The sequence below is a fragment of the Vipera ursinii genome, assembly GCF_947247035.1.
Source record: "Vipera ursinii genome assembly, chromosome: 6".
In the NCBI taxonomy this organism is placed as follows: domain Eukaryota; kingdom Metazoa; phylum Chordata; class Lepidosauria; order Squamata; family Viperidae; genus Vipera; species Vipera ursinii.
This window is the reverse complement of record NC_139515.1, coordinates 35,103,209-35,116,338: the sequence shown is the minus strand read 5'-3', so window position 1 is coordinate 35,116,338 and position 13,130 is coordinate 35,103,209. Positions and strand designations below refer to the sequence as shown.

Here is a 13,130-nt window from a genome sequence, read left to right as displayed (position 1 = left end):
GCAGTGACGGGCAGCTGGATGCGAGCACGAGGCGTCCAATAAGCCGCGCTCTGCACCGCACTTGCAAACCTTGGGCTCCACAGCCAGGCCGCCCCGCCCAGCCACCTGCCTCGCCTTACAGACGTCCCCACAAAGACACAGCGGTGGAACTGGTAGCAACACCAGCCCCGTCCGGCAGGAGTCCTGCCGCCCCTCGGTTCTCCTCCAGTCAATGTGGCTCTCAATGAAATATGAGTTTCCCATCCCTGCTCTAGGTTAACGTCCCCGCTCCCAGGAGGAGCCTTCGGCAGCCTTCGTGACTTCATCCAAGCAGCCAGACACAAGGCCCAACGGACCCCACCCACCGCCACCGCCTCCAAACCGCCTTAGGCGCTCGGCTCCTCCTCGCTTAGGCCGAGCCTCCTAACTGGCGCCGCCATCCTCCATCACGGAGTGCTCCCCATTCTTCCTCCTCTAGCGTGGGGGAACGAAGTGGCGCCGTCATCGTTCTTGCTGCGTCGGCCGCCTTTCCCGCGTTTCTCAAAGCGGGTGGGGACGCACCGTCGCTCTGCGGCGGAACTCCCGCTGCCAGCCGCAGCTGGGATTGGCGCTTCCTGGCGAGGCCCCGGCTGCAACTGGCGGCCGGGGCCGCGGGAGAATGCGGCGGCTGGCGCAGGTGGTGTTGCTGTGCCTGGGCTGCGGTTTGTGCTCGCTGCTGTACGCGTTCAGCCAACTGGATCTGTCGCTGGAACAGGAGGCGCCCCGACGCCATGGGGACTCTGCCTTTCCAGTCCGGAGGCAACTAAGTGGCGGCGACACACGCTGGGGACCTGTGGCGGGAAGCGCAGGCCGCGGCGAGAGTGAGCGGCGGTCGGGGCCGGAGAGGTATATAGCTCGGCTCTTAAGCTTGGGGAGGGGAAAAAGGGTCTCTTCCCCCCGAGAGACTCTTCCTTTCTTCCTAAAATAGGTGGGATTTTCCCTCTTTTATGAGCGGTGGACCTAAGAAAGAGGAAAGCTCTTAAAGTGGTCCCTTGCTAAGAGTTGCTACTGCAGTAATAGATCCTAGCAAAGATGTACTATCGACCCCTTCATGAAGACCTCCAAACATTTGTTATATGAAAATAATTTATTAAATACCACTATGACTAATAGACTATGAATAATAATATTAACATGAATATTATCAACTTTCGGGTTCTCCCATCGACCTTGGGGATCCATATTAAACATTTTGCGGAATCCTACCTAAGGTAAGCATTTGGCAGGGGTCTTGTTTTGTTTGGTGGCATTGATAAAATCAGGTAGAAATCTTCCTAGTCAGGATTTCATCATAACATCCTCCAATTTTTTTAAACTTATTTCCTCTTCCTCAATATTTTTTTCCTTATGAGCGCAATGAAAACAGTCTCTTTTTTCATCACTCTCAATAGTGATTCCCCAGCAAATAATGTTCATAGATCCATTTTGTCTATGTAAGGATTTGAATAAGGATCAATGGAAAATTGAGATAAGAATTAGTATAGGTGGCAAAGTCATGAATGGCAAGTGTTCTATACATTTCTATGTGTAGAAAGATCAGCATGTATATGATTGTAGCTTTACTACTGGAAAACTTCTGCAAAGAATAATAATTCCTCAGGTAATATGAAATGCCATAAAAGTCATATGTTTTTGAAAAATAATTTGACTCATTTGAAAAGCTAGGCAGGGATCAGATGGATGGGAGGCCATTAGGAAACTTAAATTGAAACATGAAAAAACATGCTGGAAGAAGGCAGTGTCTATGGAGATTCTCAGTCATCCTGGTTATGGTTGTCCCATAGCTGCTTTTTTCAAAAATAATGTTCCAATCTAGCATCTTTGAATTACAATTTTGGTAGGAAAGAACCTGGCACCAGTTTCAGTAATTTCCTGAATTCTTTCATTAAAACCATGGCAGCAGGATAGGATGGTGTAAATAATTAAGCAAGGCCATTAGTTTTGGATCAATTCCTTGAAGCAACCTCAACTACTTGAATGTTTAGACTGCTTCAGGGCATCCCCCCAAGGTCTTCTGGGTATGACTGTCAGAATGCATAGTGTTATGCAAAGCTGTAGTACACATCCAGTGGCCACAAAACCACATGCATATTCTTCCAACTTGCTGTTAAAATGTAGCTTTAAATATGACTTAAAAGGACATTATTACAGTGATATAATCATATGTCCAAGGAAAATACATGATACCTGATCCCTCCCTTTGTGCGATTACTGCTGCATTATATAGAGATCTCATATAGCAGTGATGACGAACCTTTTAGAGATCGAGTGCCCAAACCACAACCCAAAATCCACTTACTTATTGCGAAGTGCCAGGGCCGCATCAGCATTGTGGTTCCCTCAGGGAGGGTGGTGTGTGTGGCCAGGGTGGTCACAGCAGACTGGGTGGGTGTAGCCAGGTAGGTGTAGCCACCTCAATGCTCTAACATAGTCAAACTCGCGATGTCACGTGACGTTGCGCGACGTATCAGAACTTTTTCCCATTGCCGAAAATGGGATGGGCGCGGTTTCTCCGTGATGCTCCAGCCCATAGGCCGGCAGTTTGACACCCCTGCTCTAATACCTCTACTCAAGCTTGCTAGCTGGCCATTTTGCCTGCTTTGTGCTGTGCAGGGCTACTGCTCCAGGTGGCAGCAGCAGCACCCTAAGGGACCTGCGTGAGCTGCTAGTGGTGGTGGTGTGTGTGCCCACAGACTCTTGAGTGCCACCTCTGGCACATGTGCCATAGGTTCGCCACCACTGTCATATAGTATTCTCTGAAAATAGTTATGCTCCCTGATTTAATCAGTGAGAAAGATTACAGCCTTCCAAAGTAAAGGATCATAATACAGAAAAAATGTTTTTAACATTACACATTATCCCTTCTCTTGTTTATCTGTAAATAAATGCAAATATTCTTGTCTATAATCATATGTCCAAGGAATAGTCCAAGTATAGTTTTGGTATTGTTAAAAAATTCAAAATGACTTTTGTTCATAATGTAAATTACCGGTAATAATATATGACAAGACAGTATTATCAGATATACGCCTCTCTTTTTTTCCAACACCATTTCTACTTCTCACACATTTCATACTGAACAAAAATACAGCTAGGTCATTAATGGCTAATTGTGAATTAATGCATGCTTTTTTGTTCTGTCAAAGTACGTGCCAGCCTAAGAAAACATATACTCATAACCTTTTCTGTATGTTATGACTTGTGTCTAAAAAATTCTTCCATCATTTTCATTCCTGTACTGAGCTGGATGCTGAACTCAAACACCTAAATGCACCCCCCCTTTCAGATATAATTCAATATACCTGAATCCATTCACAGTTTGTTCCTAGGTCCATTTTTGGTCAAGTTTTTTATTAATGTATAACCAATGATCAGATTTAAGTAGGATATGTTTATAACATCCTTATGACATAATAAATGTATTTTTTAACTTACAAAATAGTCGCTACGTGATCTGAACATCACTTTAGATGGTATAGTGCAATACTAGAATCTCCAACTTGTAGCTGTCAACCTGAAGTTTCGAATCATTCAAAGTAGGTATTATGACACAATACTTTATCTGTAGTCTGCATTCTGCATCACAGATAGCAGTTGGACTATTTACATCTTAAAATTTAATAATTATAAACAAGTTCTCATCATATAACATGGGTCCCCAACCCCCTCTCCGTGGACTGGTACCAGGCCACAGCATGTCAGCAACCGGTCTGCACAAACAAGCAAAGCCCCATCTGTGGGATGCAGGCAGCACACAAAGCCATGTACTCTCCAGTCCGTGAAAAAACTTTTCTCCACAGAAGTAGTCGCTGGTGCCCAAAAGATTGAGGACCTCTGATACAATAGGACAAGGAACAAGTGAACTGAAGAAACAGAAAATCAGGCTGAGACAGAACTCTAGTATAGTTTGGTCTAGTAGTTAAGACACCAGGCTGGAAAAGTGGGAGGCCATGAGTTCAGGTTCCTCCTTAGCCATGAAAGCCAGTTAAGTGTCACTCTCAGCCCAATCAACCTCATAGGGTTTTTGTGGGAAAATAGGAGGAAGGTGTGTGGGATATGTTCACTGCTTTGAATTATTTTCTAAAAATAATAAAGGGATACTAATAAATAAATGTATGTTGTTAAGTGGAATAAAGGACAGCGTAATACAGGTAGTTCTTGAATTATGATCAGTCACTTAACAACTGTTTAAAGTTATGACAGCCTTAAGAAAAGTTATTTACAACCCATCCTTGAAATTATGACTGCCACGCCACCCCTGCACTCATGGGACTGCATTTCAGGCTTTTGGCATTTATACTAGTTGCAGTGTCTGTTACTAAAAATTGCTCTGCTTTCTATTAAGAATGCTGGAAAAACATTACAGGTAATCCCTGAGTTACGAGCGTTCACTTAACACTCATTCAAAGTTACATGATGAGCGCCCCCTAGTGCTTGTGAGCAAGTCCCAAAGTTACGAATATTACAGCACCACAGCAGTTGTTCGCCCTTACGAGCAACCGCATTGACTGCAACATTCATCCTGGTTATTCCCTCCCTCCCCCAGCCCCACCCTGGATCTCCCTAGGCACCAGGCCTTCAATACTCACCCTATGAAGATCGAGATCCTTTGCTTTCTTGGCTGCTCCAGGCCTTTGGTACATTCAGAGAGAATGGAGGCCTAAAGTAATGTAAGATTATGCGAGATCAGTGAGGCAAGATCTCACGCTACTGATCTCACATGATCTCATGATACTTTAGGCCTCTGTTTTCTGCAACAGAGCACGGAACCGAAGCTGAGGGATGCTTCCACGTGCCTCCAGAGGCTAGATCAGGGTTCAGAAGCCTTTTCCAGGCCGCTGCCGTTTGGATCTAAGGTCGGGGATGCTTCTACATCCCCACCGCCCGTGGCCTGATCCGAGCTCTGGAGGCCTTTTCCAGGCCACTGCTGACACCAGGGAATACTTCTGCCCCTCCCCCCCAGCAGGCCAAACTGGGCTTCAGAGGTGTTTTCCAGGCCCGATTGGGCCGCAGGGGGGAGTCTGTGGAAGCATTCTTCGGCCTCAAATCCAAGTGGCAGAGGGCTGGAAAAGGCCTCAGGAGCCCAGATCGGGCCGTGGGGGCCCCACAGAAGCATTACCCAGCCTCATATCTGGGCTGGAGTGGCCTGGAAAAAGCCTCTGGAGCCCAGATTGGGCTGTGGGGGTTGGGGAACGTGGAAACATCCTTCAGCCTCAGATCTGGGTGGCAACAGGAACCAGAACAGAGAGGAGACGGATCTTTTTCAGGTGAGTCCAGTGCGGCAGGAAGGGAGGGGGAAGCATGTAGTATCTTAGTGGGTCAGAGAGGCCTTGGGGGCCTGTTCCATCACTAGGCCCTCCATGGCCTTCCCCACCCTGAGATACCTAATATTCGCTTAACGAGCCGTGTGTGTTTTAACGAGCAAGGGAATGATCTCGTTTGAGGTATGAGATTAATCTATGAGTTTTTGAGTTACAAGTGCAATGGGCAGGCTCCATTACACTCGTAACTCGAGGACTACCTGTATGTTTATCTTTTCTATGACATGGGTTTCTGACATCTGAAAATGACAATTGTTCCTGATAGTAAAATCGAGCAGGATTGGCATGAATAACATTTAATTGATCATTTCTGCCTTAATTTATACATTTTGTAATATTTTCTTCTCACATATAAGGCCAAATTGTGGGAGATAGTGCTACCAAAATACAATTGCTACCTTAATTTTTCCACCATAATTGCGCCAAGACATAAAAGCAAAAATACATCTTTTTACAAAACATTGGTAAAGCACACTAAATAAAGTAGCTGTGGCAAACTGAATGAAAAGAATCAACTTATATTTAATTGACACAATAAATGTCAAGCATAATGAGTCTTAGTTTTTCGTAGTTTTTCCTAGCCTAATTTCAATTATGTTGGAAATGGAATTAATGAAGATCCAGATACAGTACTAATCTTTCTTATTTCTTGCAACATCCCAGGATCAAACTGTGCTATCTAGTAGTAGAAATGAATTTGGTATTGTCTGTCTTAATATTTGAAATAGGACTTGTGTGGCATTTGTCCAGTGCTTTTAGCAATTTGGAATGCATTGATAATTATAATAACCCTATAATTATAGATAGAGTGGGAGAGAATGAAGGAGAAATACTTGCTTATGGCTACTGCCAGGTTGTTTCGACCAAGAGCTTCCTTAATTACATCTTAGTCCCTCTCCTACATCAGTGTGTCTTTTACAGTGAGGGAAAAAATTATTTGATCCCCTGCTGATTTTGTACGTTTGCCCACTGACAAAGAAATGATCAGTCTATCATTTTAATGGTAGATTTATTTTAACAGTGAGAGACAGTATAACAACAAAAAAATCCAGAAAACACATTTCAAAAAAGTTATAAATTGATTTGCATTTTAATGAGTGAAATAAGTATTTGACCTCTTTGCAAAACAGGACTAGGTACTTGGTGGCAAAGCCCTTGTTGGCAATCACAGAGGTCAGACATTTCTTGTAGTTGGCCACCAGGTTTGCACACATCTCAGGAGGAATTTTGTCCCACTCCTCTTTGCAGATCTTCTCCAAGTCATTAAGGTTTCAAACTGATGTTTGGCAGCTTGAACCTTTAGCTCCCTCCACAGACTTTGTATGGGATTAAGGTCTGGAGACTGGCTAGGCCATTCCAGGACCTTAATGTGCTGCTTCTTGGGCCACTCCTTTGTTCCCTTGGCCATGTGTTTTGGGTCATTGTCATGCTGGAATACCCATCCACAACCTATTTTCAATGCCCTGGCTGAGGGAAGGAGGTTCTCACCCAAGATTTGACAGTACATGGCCCTGTCCATCATCCCTTTGATGTAGTGAAGTTGTCCTGTCCCCTTAGCAGAAAAACACCCCCAAAGTATAATGTTTCCACCTCCATGTTTGATGGTGGAGATGGTGTTCTTGGGGTCACAGGCAGCATTCCTCCTAACATGTCGAGTTGAGTTGATGCCATCTGACCACAACACTTTCACCCAGTTCTCTGCATCATTCAGATGTTTACTGGCAAACTCAGTTGGGAAGTTGAGCAGGGGGACCTTGCAGGCAGTGCAGGATTTCAGTCCTTGATGGCGTAATGTGTTACCAATTGTTTTCTTGGTGACTATGGTCCCAGCTGCCTTGAGATCATTGACAAGACCCTCCTGTGTAGTTCTGGGCTGATTCCTCACCGTTTTCATGATAATTGAAACTCCACGAGGTGAGATCTTGCATGGAGCCCCAGACTTAGGGAGATTGACAGTTATTTTGTGTTTCTTCCATTTTGCAACTAATTGCATCAATTGTTGTCGCCTTCTCATCAAGCTGCTTAGCAATGGTCTTGTAGCCCATTGCAGCCTTGTGTAGGTCTACAATCTTGTCCCTGACATCCTTGGACAGCTCTTTGGTCTTGGCCATGGTGGAGAGTTTGGAATCTGATTGATTGATTCCTTCTGTGAACAGGTGTCTTTTATACAGGTAACAAGCCGAGATTGGGAGCATTCCCTTTAAGAGAGTGCTCCTAATCTCCACTCATTATCTGTATAAAAGACACCTGGGAGCCAGAAATATTGCCGTTTGATAGGGGATCAAATACGTACTTCACTCATTAAAATGTAAATCAATTTATAACATTTTTGAAATGTGTTTTTCTGGATTTTTTTATTGTTATTCTGTGTCTCACTGTTAAAATAAGCCTGCAGTTAAAATTATAGACTTTTTCAGTGGGCAAGGGAGACCTTATGTCCGCAGGAGGCCACCGTTCTTCAGATAGTCAGGTGTGAATCTCTCTTACTGAGGTGTGGTCCTAGGGCGCAGTTGGGCTTGCTGCTGGTGTACCTTTCGCCTAGTCGCGCAGCAGCAGCCCTGCCTGAGCTTCTCGATATTCTCTCGGGGCTGGTGATTGAGTTCCCCAAACTCATGGTTTTGGGTGACTTCAATCTACCATCCCTGGGAGGATCATCTGAGTTAGCTCTGGAGTTCATGGCTTCCATGACGGCCATGGACCTGACGCAAGTAATTCATGGACCAACTCATGTGGGAGGTCACACCCTGGATTTGGTTTTTCTATCTGGACGGTGGTTAGATGATCTTGGTGGGGGGCCCCCAATTGTTATGCTCCTGTCATGGACCGATCATCATCTCCTGCGGCTGGTCTTCTGTTTTGCCACTTCCCACCGTGGGTGTGTTGAGCCAACTAGATGGTTCCGCCCCAGGCGCTTAATGGACCCTGAGAGGTTTCAGGCAGCGCTGGGGTCCCCACCTGCCTCCTCTGCTCACATCTCGGCAGATGCCTTAGTGGAAGCCTGGGAAAGGACGGCCACTGAGGCACTTGACCGAGTTGTACCCTTGTGGCCCCTGACCCGGCGCAGATCCCAGTGGGCTCCATGGTTCTCCGCAGAGCTCCGGGAGATGAAGCGTCGGAGACGGGGCCTAGAGAGCGGTTGGAGGTCCAGCCGATCTGAATCCGACCGATTGCGACTAAGAACCCATATTAGGTCTTATCTCGCTGTGATAAGGGTGGTGAGGTCTAATTACTTCGCTACCCTTATCGCGTCCGCAGATAACCGCCCGGCCGCCCTGTTTAGGGTGACCCGCTCCCTCCTTAATCAGGAGGTGAGTGAGGAACCCTTGCAGGGGCGTGCCAAGGAGTTTAGTCAACATCTGTTGGATAAAATCGCTCGGATTCAGACCGATTTGGACTCCTACTGGGCAGAGTCGGACGATCAGGACACGGGTGGTCTTGTCAATGTTATCTGGGAGGAGTTCGATCCTGTAGCTCCGGAGGAAGTAGACAGGATTATGGGGAGGCTGAGCTCCACCACATGTTTATTGGACCCGTGCCCTTCCTGGCTGGTTTATGCAGCCCGGGAGGGGACACGAGGCTGGTTCCAGGCGGTTATATCTGCCTCTTTGAGTGATGGTAGTTTCCCCGCCGCCTTGAAGGAGGCGGTGGTGAGACCTCTCCTCAAGAAGCCTGCCTTGGACCCAGCTCTCTTAAATAACTTTCGTCCGGTCTCCAACCTTCGCTTTCTTGCGAAGGTTGTTGAGAGTGTGGTGGCGCATCAACTTCCTCTGGTTCTGGATGAAGCGGAATATCTAGACCCGTACCAATCGGGCTTCAGGCCCGGGTACAGCACGGAGACGGCATTGGTCGCTCTGGTGAATGATCTCTGGAGGGCTCGGGACGGGATATTCCTCTGTCCTAGTCCTATTAGACCTCTCAGCGGCTTTCGATACCATCGACCATGGTATCTTGCTGCGGCGTCTCAGGATTGGGAGTGGGAGGCACGGTCCTTCAGTGGTTCTCCTCCTATCTCCTGGGACGTTCGCAGTCGGTGTTGGCAGGGGGGCAGAGGTCGACCACGAGGCCTCTCGCTTGTGGAGTCCCTCAGGGGTCGGTCCTCTCGCCTCTCCTGTTCAACATCTACATGAAACCGCTGGGTGAGATCATTCGTGGTTTTGGAGTTGGGTATCAGTATGCTGATGATACCCAGCTTTTCATTTCGACCCCAAACCACCCCAGTGATGCCCTTGACGTGATGTCCCGCTGCCTGGAGGCGGTTCAGGTCTGGATGGGGAGGAACAGGCTTCGACTCAACCCTGACAAGACCGAGTGGCTGTGCGTACCAGCATCTCGGGATATTCAGGATATCCCATCTCTCTATGGGGGGTGAGTTATTACCCCCCGTAGATAGGGCTCGCAACTTGGGAGTCCTCCTAGATTCACAGCTTTCTCTAGAAGACCATACAATAGCTGTGACTAGGGGGGCCTTCGCCCAGGTTCGCCTGGTGTGCCAGTTGCGGCCCTATCTAGACCGGGATACCTTATGTACGGTCACTCACGCGCTCGTGACCTCTCGCCTGGACTACTGCAATGCTCTCTACATGGGGCTACCCTTGAAGACCAGTCGGAGGCTCCAGCTGGTACAGAATGCAGCCGCGAGAGTTGTGTTGGGAGTTTCCCGACACTCCCATGTTACACCTCTGCTCCGCGAGCTGCATTGGCTTCCAGTTGTCTTCCGGGTGAGATTCAAGGTGTTGGTAATGACCTACAAAGCCCTACATGGCATGGGTCCGGAATACCTTGGGGAGCACCTGCGGCTGGCGTCAACTTCCCTCCGCCCAGTACGCTCCCACAGAGAGGGCCTCCTCAGGGTGCCACCGGTCAAAGAATGCTGACTGGCGGCCCCCAGGGGGAGGACATTCTCTGTGGGCGCGCCGGATTTATGGAACCATGTTCCGGTCGAGCTCCAGATGGCGCCTGACCTCCTCTCCTTCCGGCGCGATCTAAGAACTTACCTCTTCGAACAAGCTGGCGTGGCCTGATGGGATGGGGTTGGGTTTTATTAATGTGTTTTAACCTACTTTTTAATGTGTTTTAACTTATTCGTGGGCATTTTGTTTAATCTTTTTTAATTTTTGTATTTTGTCTTTTAATATGTATTGCCCTGTTCACCGCCCTGAGTCCTTCGGGAGAAGGGCAGTATACAAATAAAATAAATAAATAAATGTACAAAATCAGCATGGGATCAAATACTCCCCCCCCACTTTTCCCAAGTGTAATTGCCAATGTGCTCACAGTACTATCCCAAGCCAGTTAATTTATGTCCAGTATTTCATATAAAGGATTGTTTTATTAGAATTTACAGTTTTATTTGGAATTAATTGTTAATCAGTACAATGTTATATCTTCCACAGATAATATTCAGTAGCATCACTATCTGTAGCAAAGTTGAATATTTGTTGTTGTTGTTAGTTGCGAAGTTGTGTCCGACCCATTGCGACCCCATGGACAACGTTCCTCCAGGCCTTCCTGTCCTCTACCATCTTCTGGAGTCCATTTAAGCTCATGCCTACTGCTTCAGTGACTCCATCCAGCCACCTCATTCTGTCTTTCTCTTCTTCTGTTGCCCTCAATCTTTCTCAGCATTAGGCTCTTCTCCAGAGAGTCCTCATTAGGTGGCCAAAGTATTTGCGTTTCAACTTCAGGATCTGGCCTTCTAAAGAGCAGTCAGGGTTTATCTCCTCTAGAACTGACTGGTTTGAACGCCTTGCAGTCCAAGGGACTCGCAGGAGAAGTTGAAAATAAAAATACAAATGATTACAAATTTGTTCTGATTAATATGCAGAGTTATCAGTAATCATTCTCTTACCCCCTCTTGATCCCTTTATTTATAGTTTATATGCCACCCATCTCACAAAAGCTTTCTAGGCAGCTTACAATCAAAACATCAATGTAAAACATTAAAATATTAAACTTGATTTAAAACTGACAGAACTGGGGAAGAAGAAAGCAAGATGCACATGGGAAAAGGTGGAGTCTTAATCTAGTTCTTAACTACTTCCCGAATGACACACCACCACCAGAGTCCCTGACCACTTGGCAGAGCCAAGTTTTCAGGCCTTTTTGCAAGGCTAAAAGGGTGGCTGCAGATTTCACGTTGGGGGGGGCACAATGTTCCAGTACAGGTAGCCCTTGATTTACAACCATTCATTTAGTGGCCGTTTGAAGTTACAGTGGCTCTGAAAAAGTGATTTTACAACTGGTCCTCGTGCTTGCAACATCACAGCATCCCCATGGTCATGTAATCAAAATTCAGGTGCTTGGCAACCGACATATATTTATCACAGTTGCAGTCTCCCAGGGTCTTGTGATCACCATTTGGACCTTCCCAGCTAGCTTGCAACAAACAAAGTCAATGGGGGAAGCCAGATTTGACAGAAATATCTTTTATTTGATTAAAGGGTTCCTGTGGGGAAATGAAGCTTGGTGTCGCCATTTAAGTATAACTATATAACGGGAGGAACAAAAACTCCATATAGATTTCTCATCACTATTTCTTGTGGAATATGCAATTCTGGCATTAATTAGTGGAAGCACAGTTGTTTTACATCACAGAAATTGTCATCTAAAATAAACTATGCAGCTGCTTTCTGTTTACACAGGGATGAATTTTAAAATTCTCTGTGAAATACTGAGAATTTAAATTATATTTTTAGTGCCTGTATTCTTATTAGCATTTTTTATAAAGTACAGTTTGACAGTGTATAGTCTATTGCAACTGCATTTCTAAATATTTAAAATGTGTTTTGGATGTGAATATAGTAACCATCTGTAGAAAGCCTACATTTCCTGATATATTACACTACTAAAGATCAGCTTCACTGATTTTAATGCATATTGTTGTTGTTAGTTGCGAAGTCGTGTCCGACCCATCGCGACCCTATGGACAATGTTCCTCCAGGCCTTCCTGTCCTCTACCATCTTCTGGAGTCCATTTAAGCTCGCGCCTACTGCTTCAGTGACTCCATCCAGCCACCTCATTCTCTGTCCACCCCTTCTTCTATTGCCCTCAATCTTTCCCAGCATTAGGCTCTTCTCCAGTGAGTCCTTCCTTCTCATTAGGTGGCCAAAGTATTTGAGTTTCAGCTTCAGGATCTGGCCTTCTAAAGAGCAGTCAGGGTTGATCTCCTCTAGGACTGACCAGTTTGATCGCCTTGCAGTCCAAGGGACTCGCAGGAGCCTTCTCCAGCACCATAGTTCAAAGGCTTCAATTCTTTGGCGCTCAGCCTTTCTTATGGTCCAGCTTTCACTGCCATACATTGCAACTGGGAAGACCATAGCCTTGACTATACGCACTTTTGTTGTCAGGGTGATGTCTCTGCTTTTTAGTGTGCTGTCTAGATTTGCCATGGCTTTCCTCCCGAGGAGCAAGCGTCTTTTAATTTCTTGGTTACAGTCCCCATCTGCAGTGATCTTGGAGCCCAGGAAAATAAAATCTGTCACTACCTCCATTTCTTCCGCATCTATTTGCCAGGAATTGAGAGGGCCAGATGCCATGATCTTGGTTTTCTTAATGTTTAGTTTCAACCCAAGTTTTGCACTCTCCTTCTTCACTCGCAACAAGAGGCTCTTTAGTTCCTCTTCACTTTCTGCCATTAGAGTGGTATCATCTGCATATCTTAGGTTGTTGATATTTCTTCCGGCAATCTTAATTCCAACTTTTGATTCATCTAGCCCTGCCTTTCTCATGATGTGCTCTGCATATAAGTTAAATAGGCAAGGCGATAGTATACAGCCTTGCCGGACTCCTTT

The 13,130-nt window shown here is 46.0% G+C and overlaps 1 protein-coding gene across 1 annotated transcript in view; it reads left to right on the top strand.

The window, feature by feature from the left end:
• Positions 1-461: 461 nt before the first annotated feature.
• GXYLT1 (glucoside xylosyltransferase 1) overlaps positions 462-13,130 on the top strand; it is a 63,143-nt gene continuing 50,474 nt past the window's right edge. Inside the window, exon 1 of the mRNA XM_083365225.1 lies at positions 462-864. Coding sequence (XP_083221351.1) covers positions 638-864 — 227 coding nt within the window. The 5' untranslated portion in view covers positions 462-637. The remainder of the gene's footprint in view (positions 865-13,130) is intronic.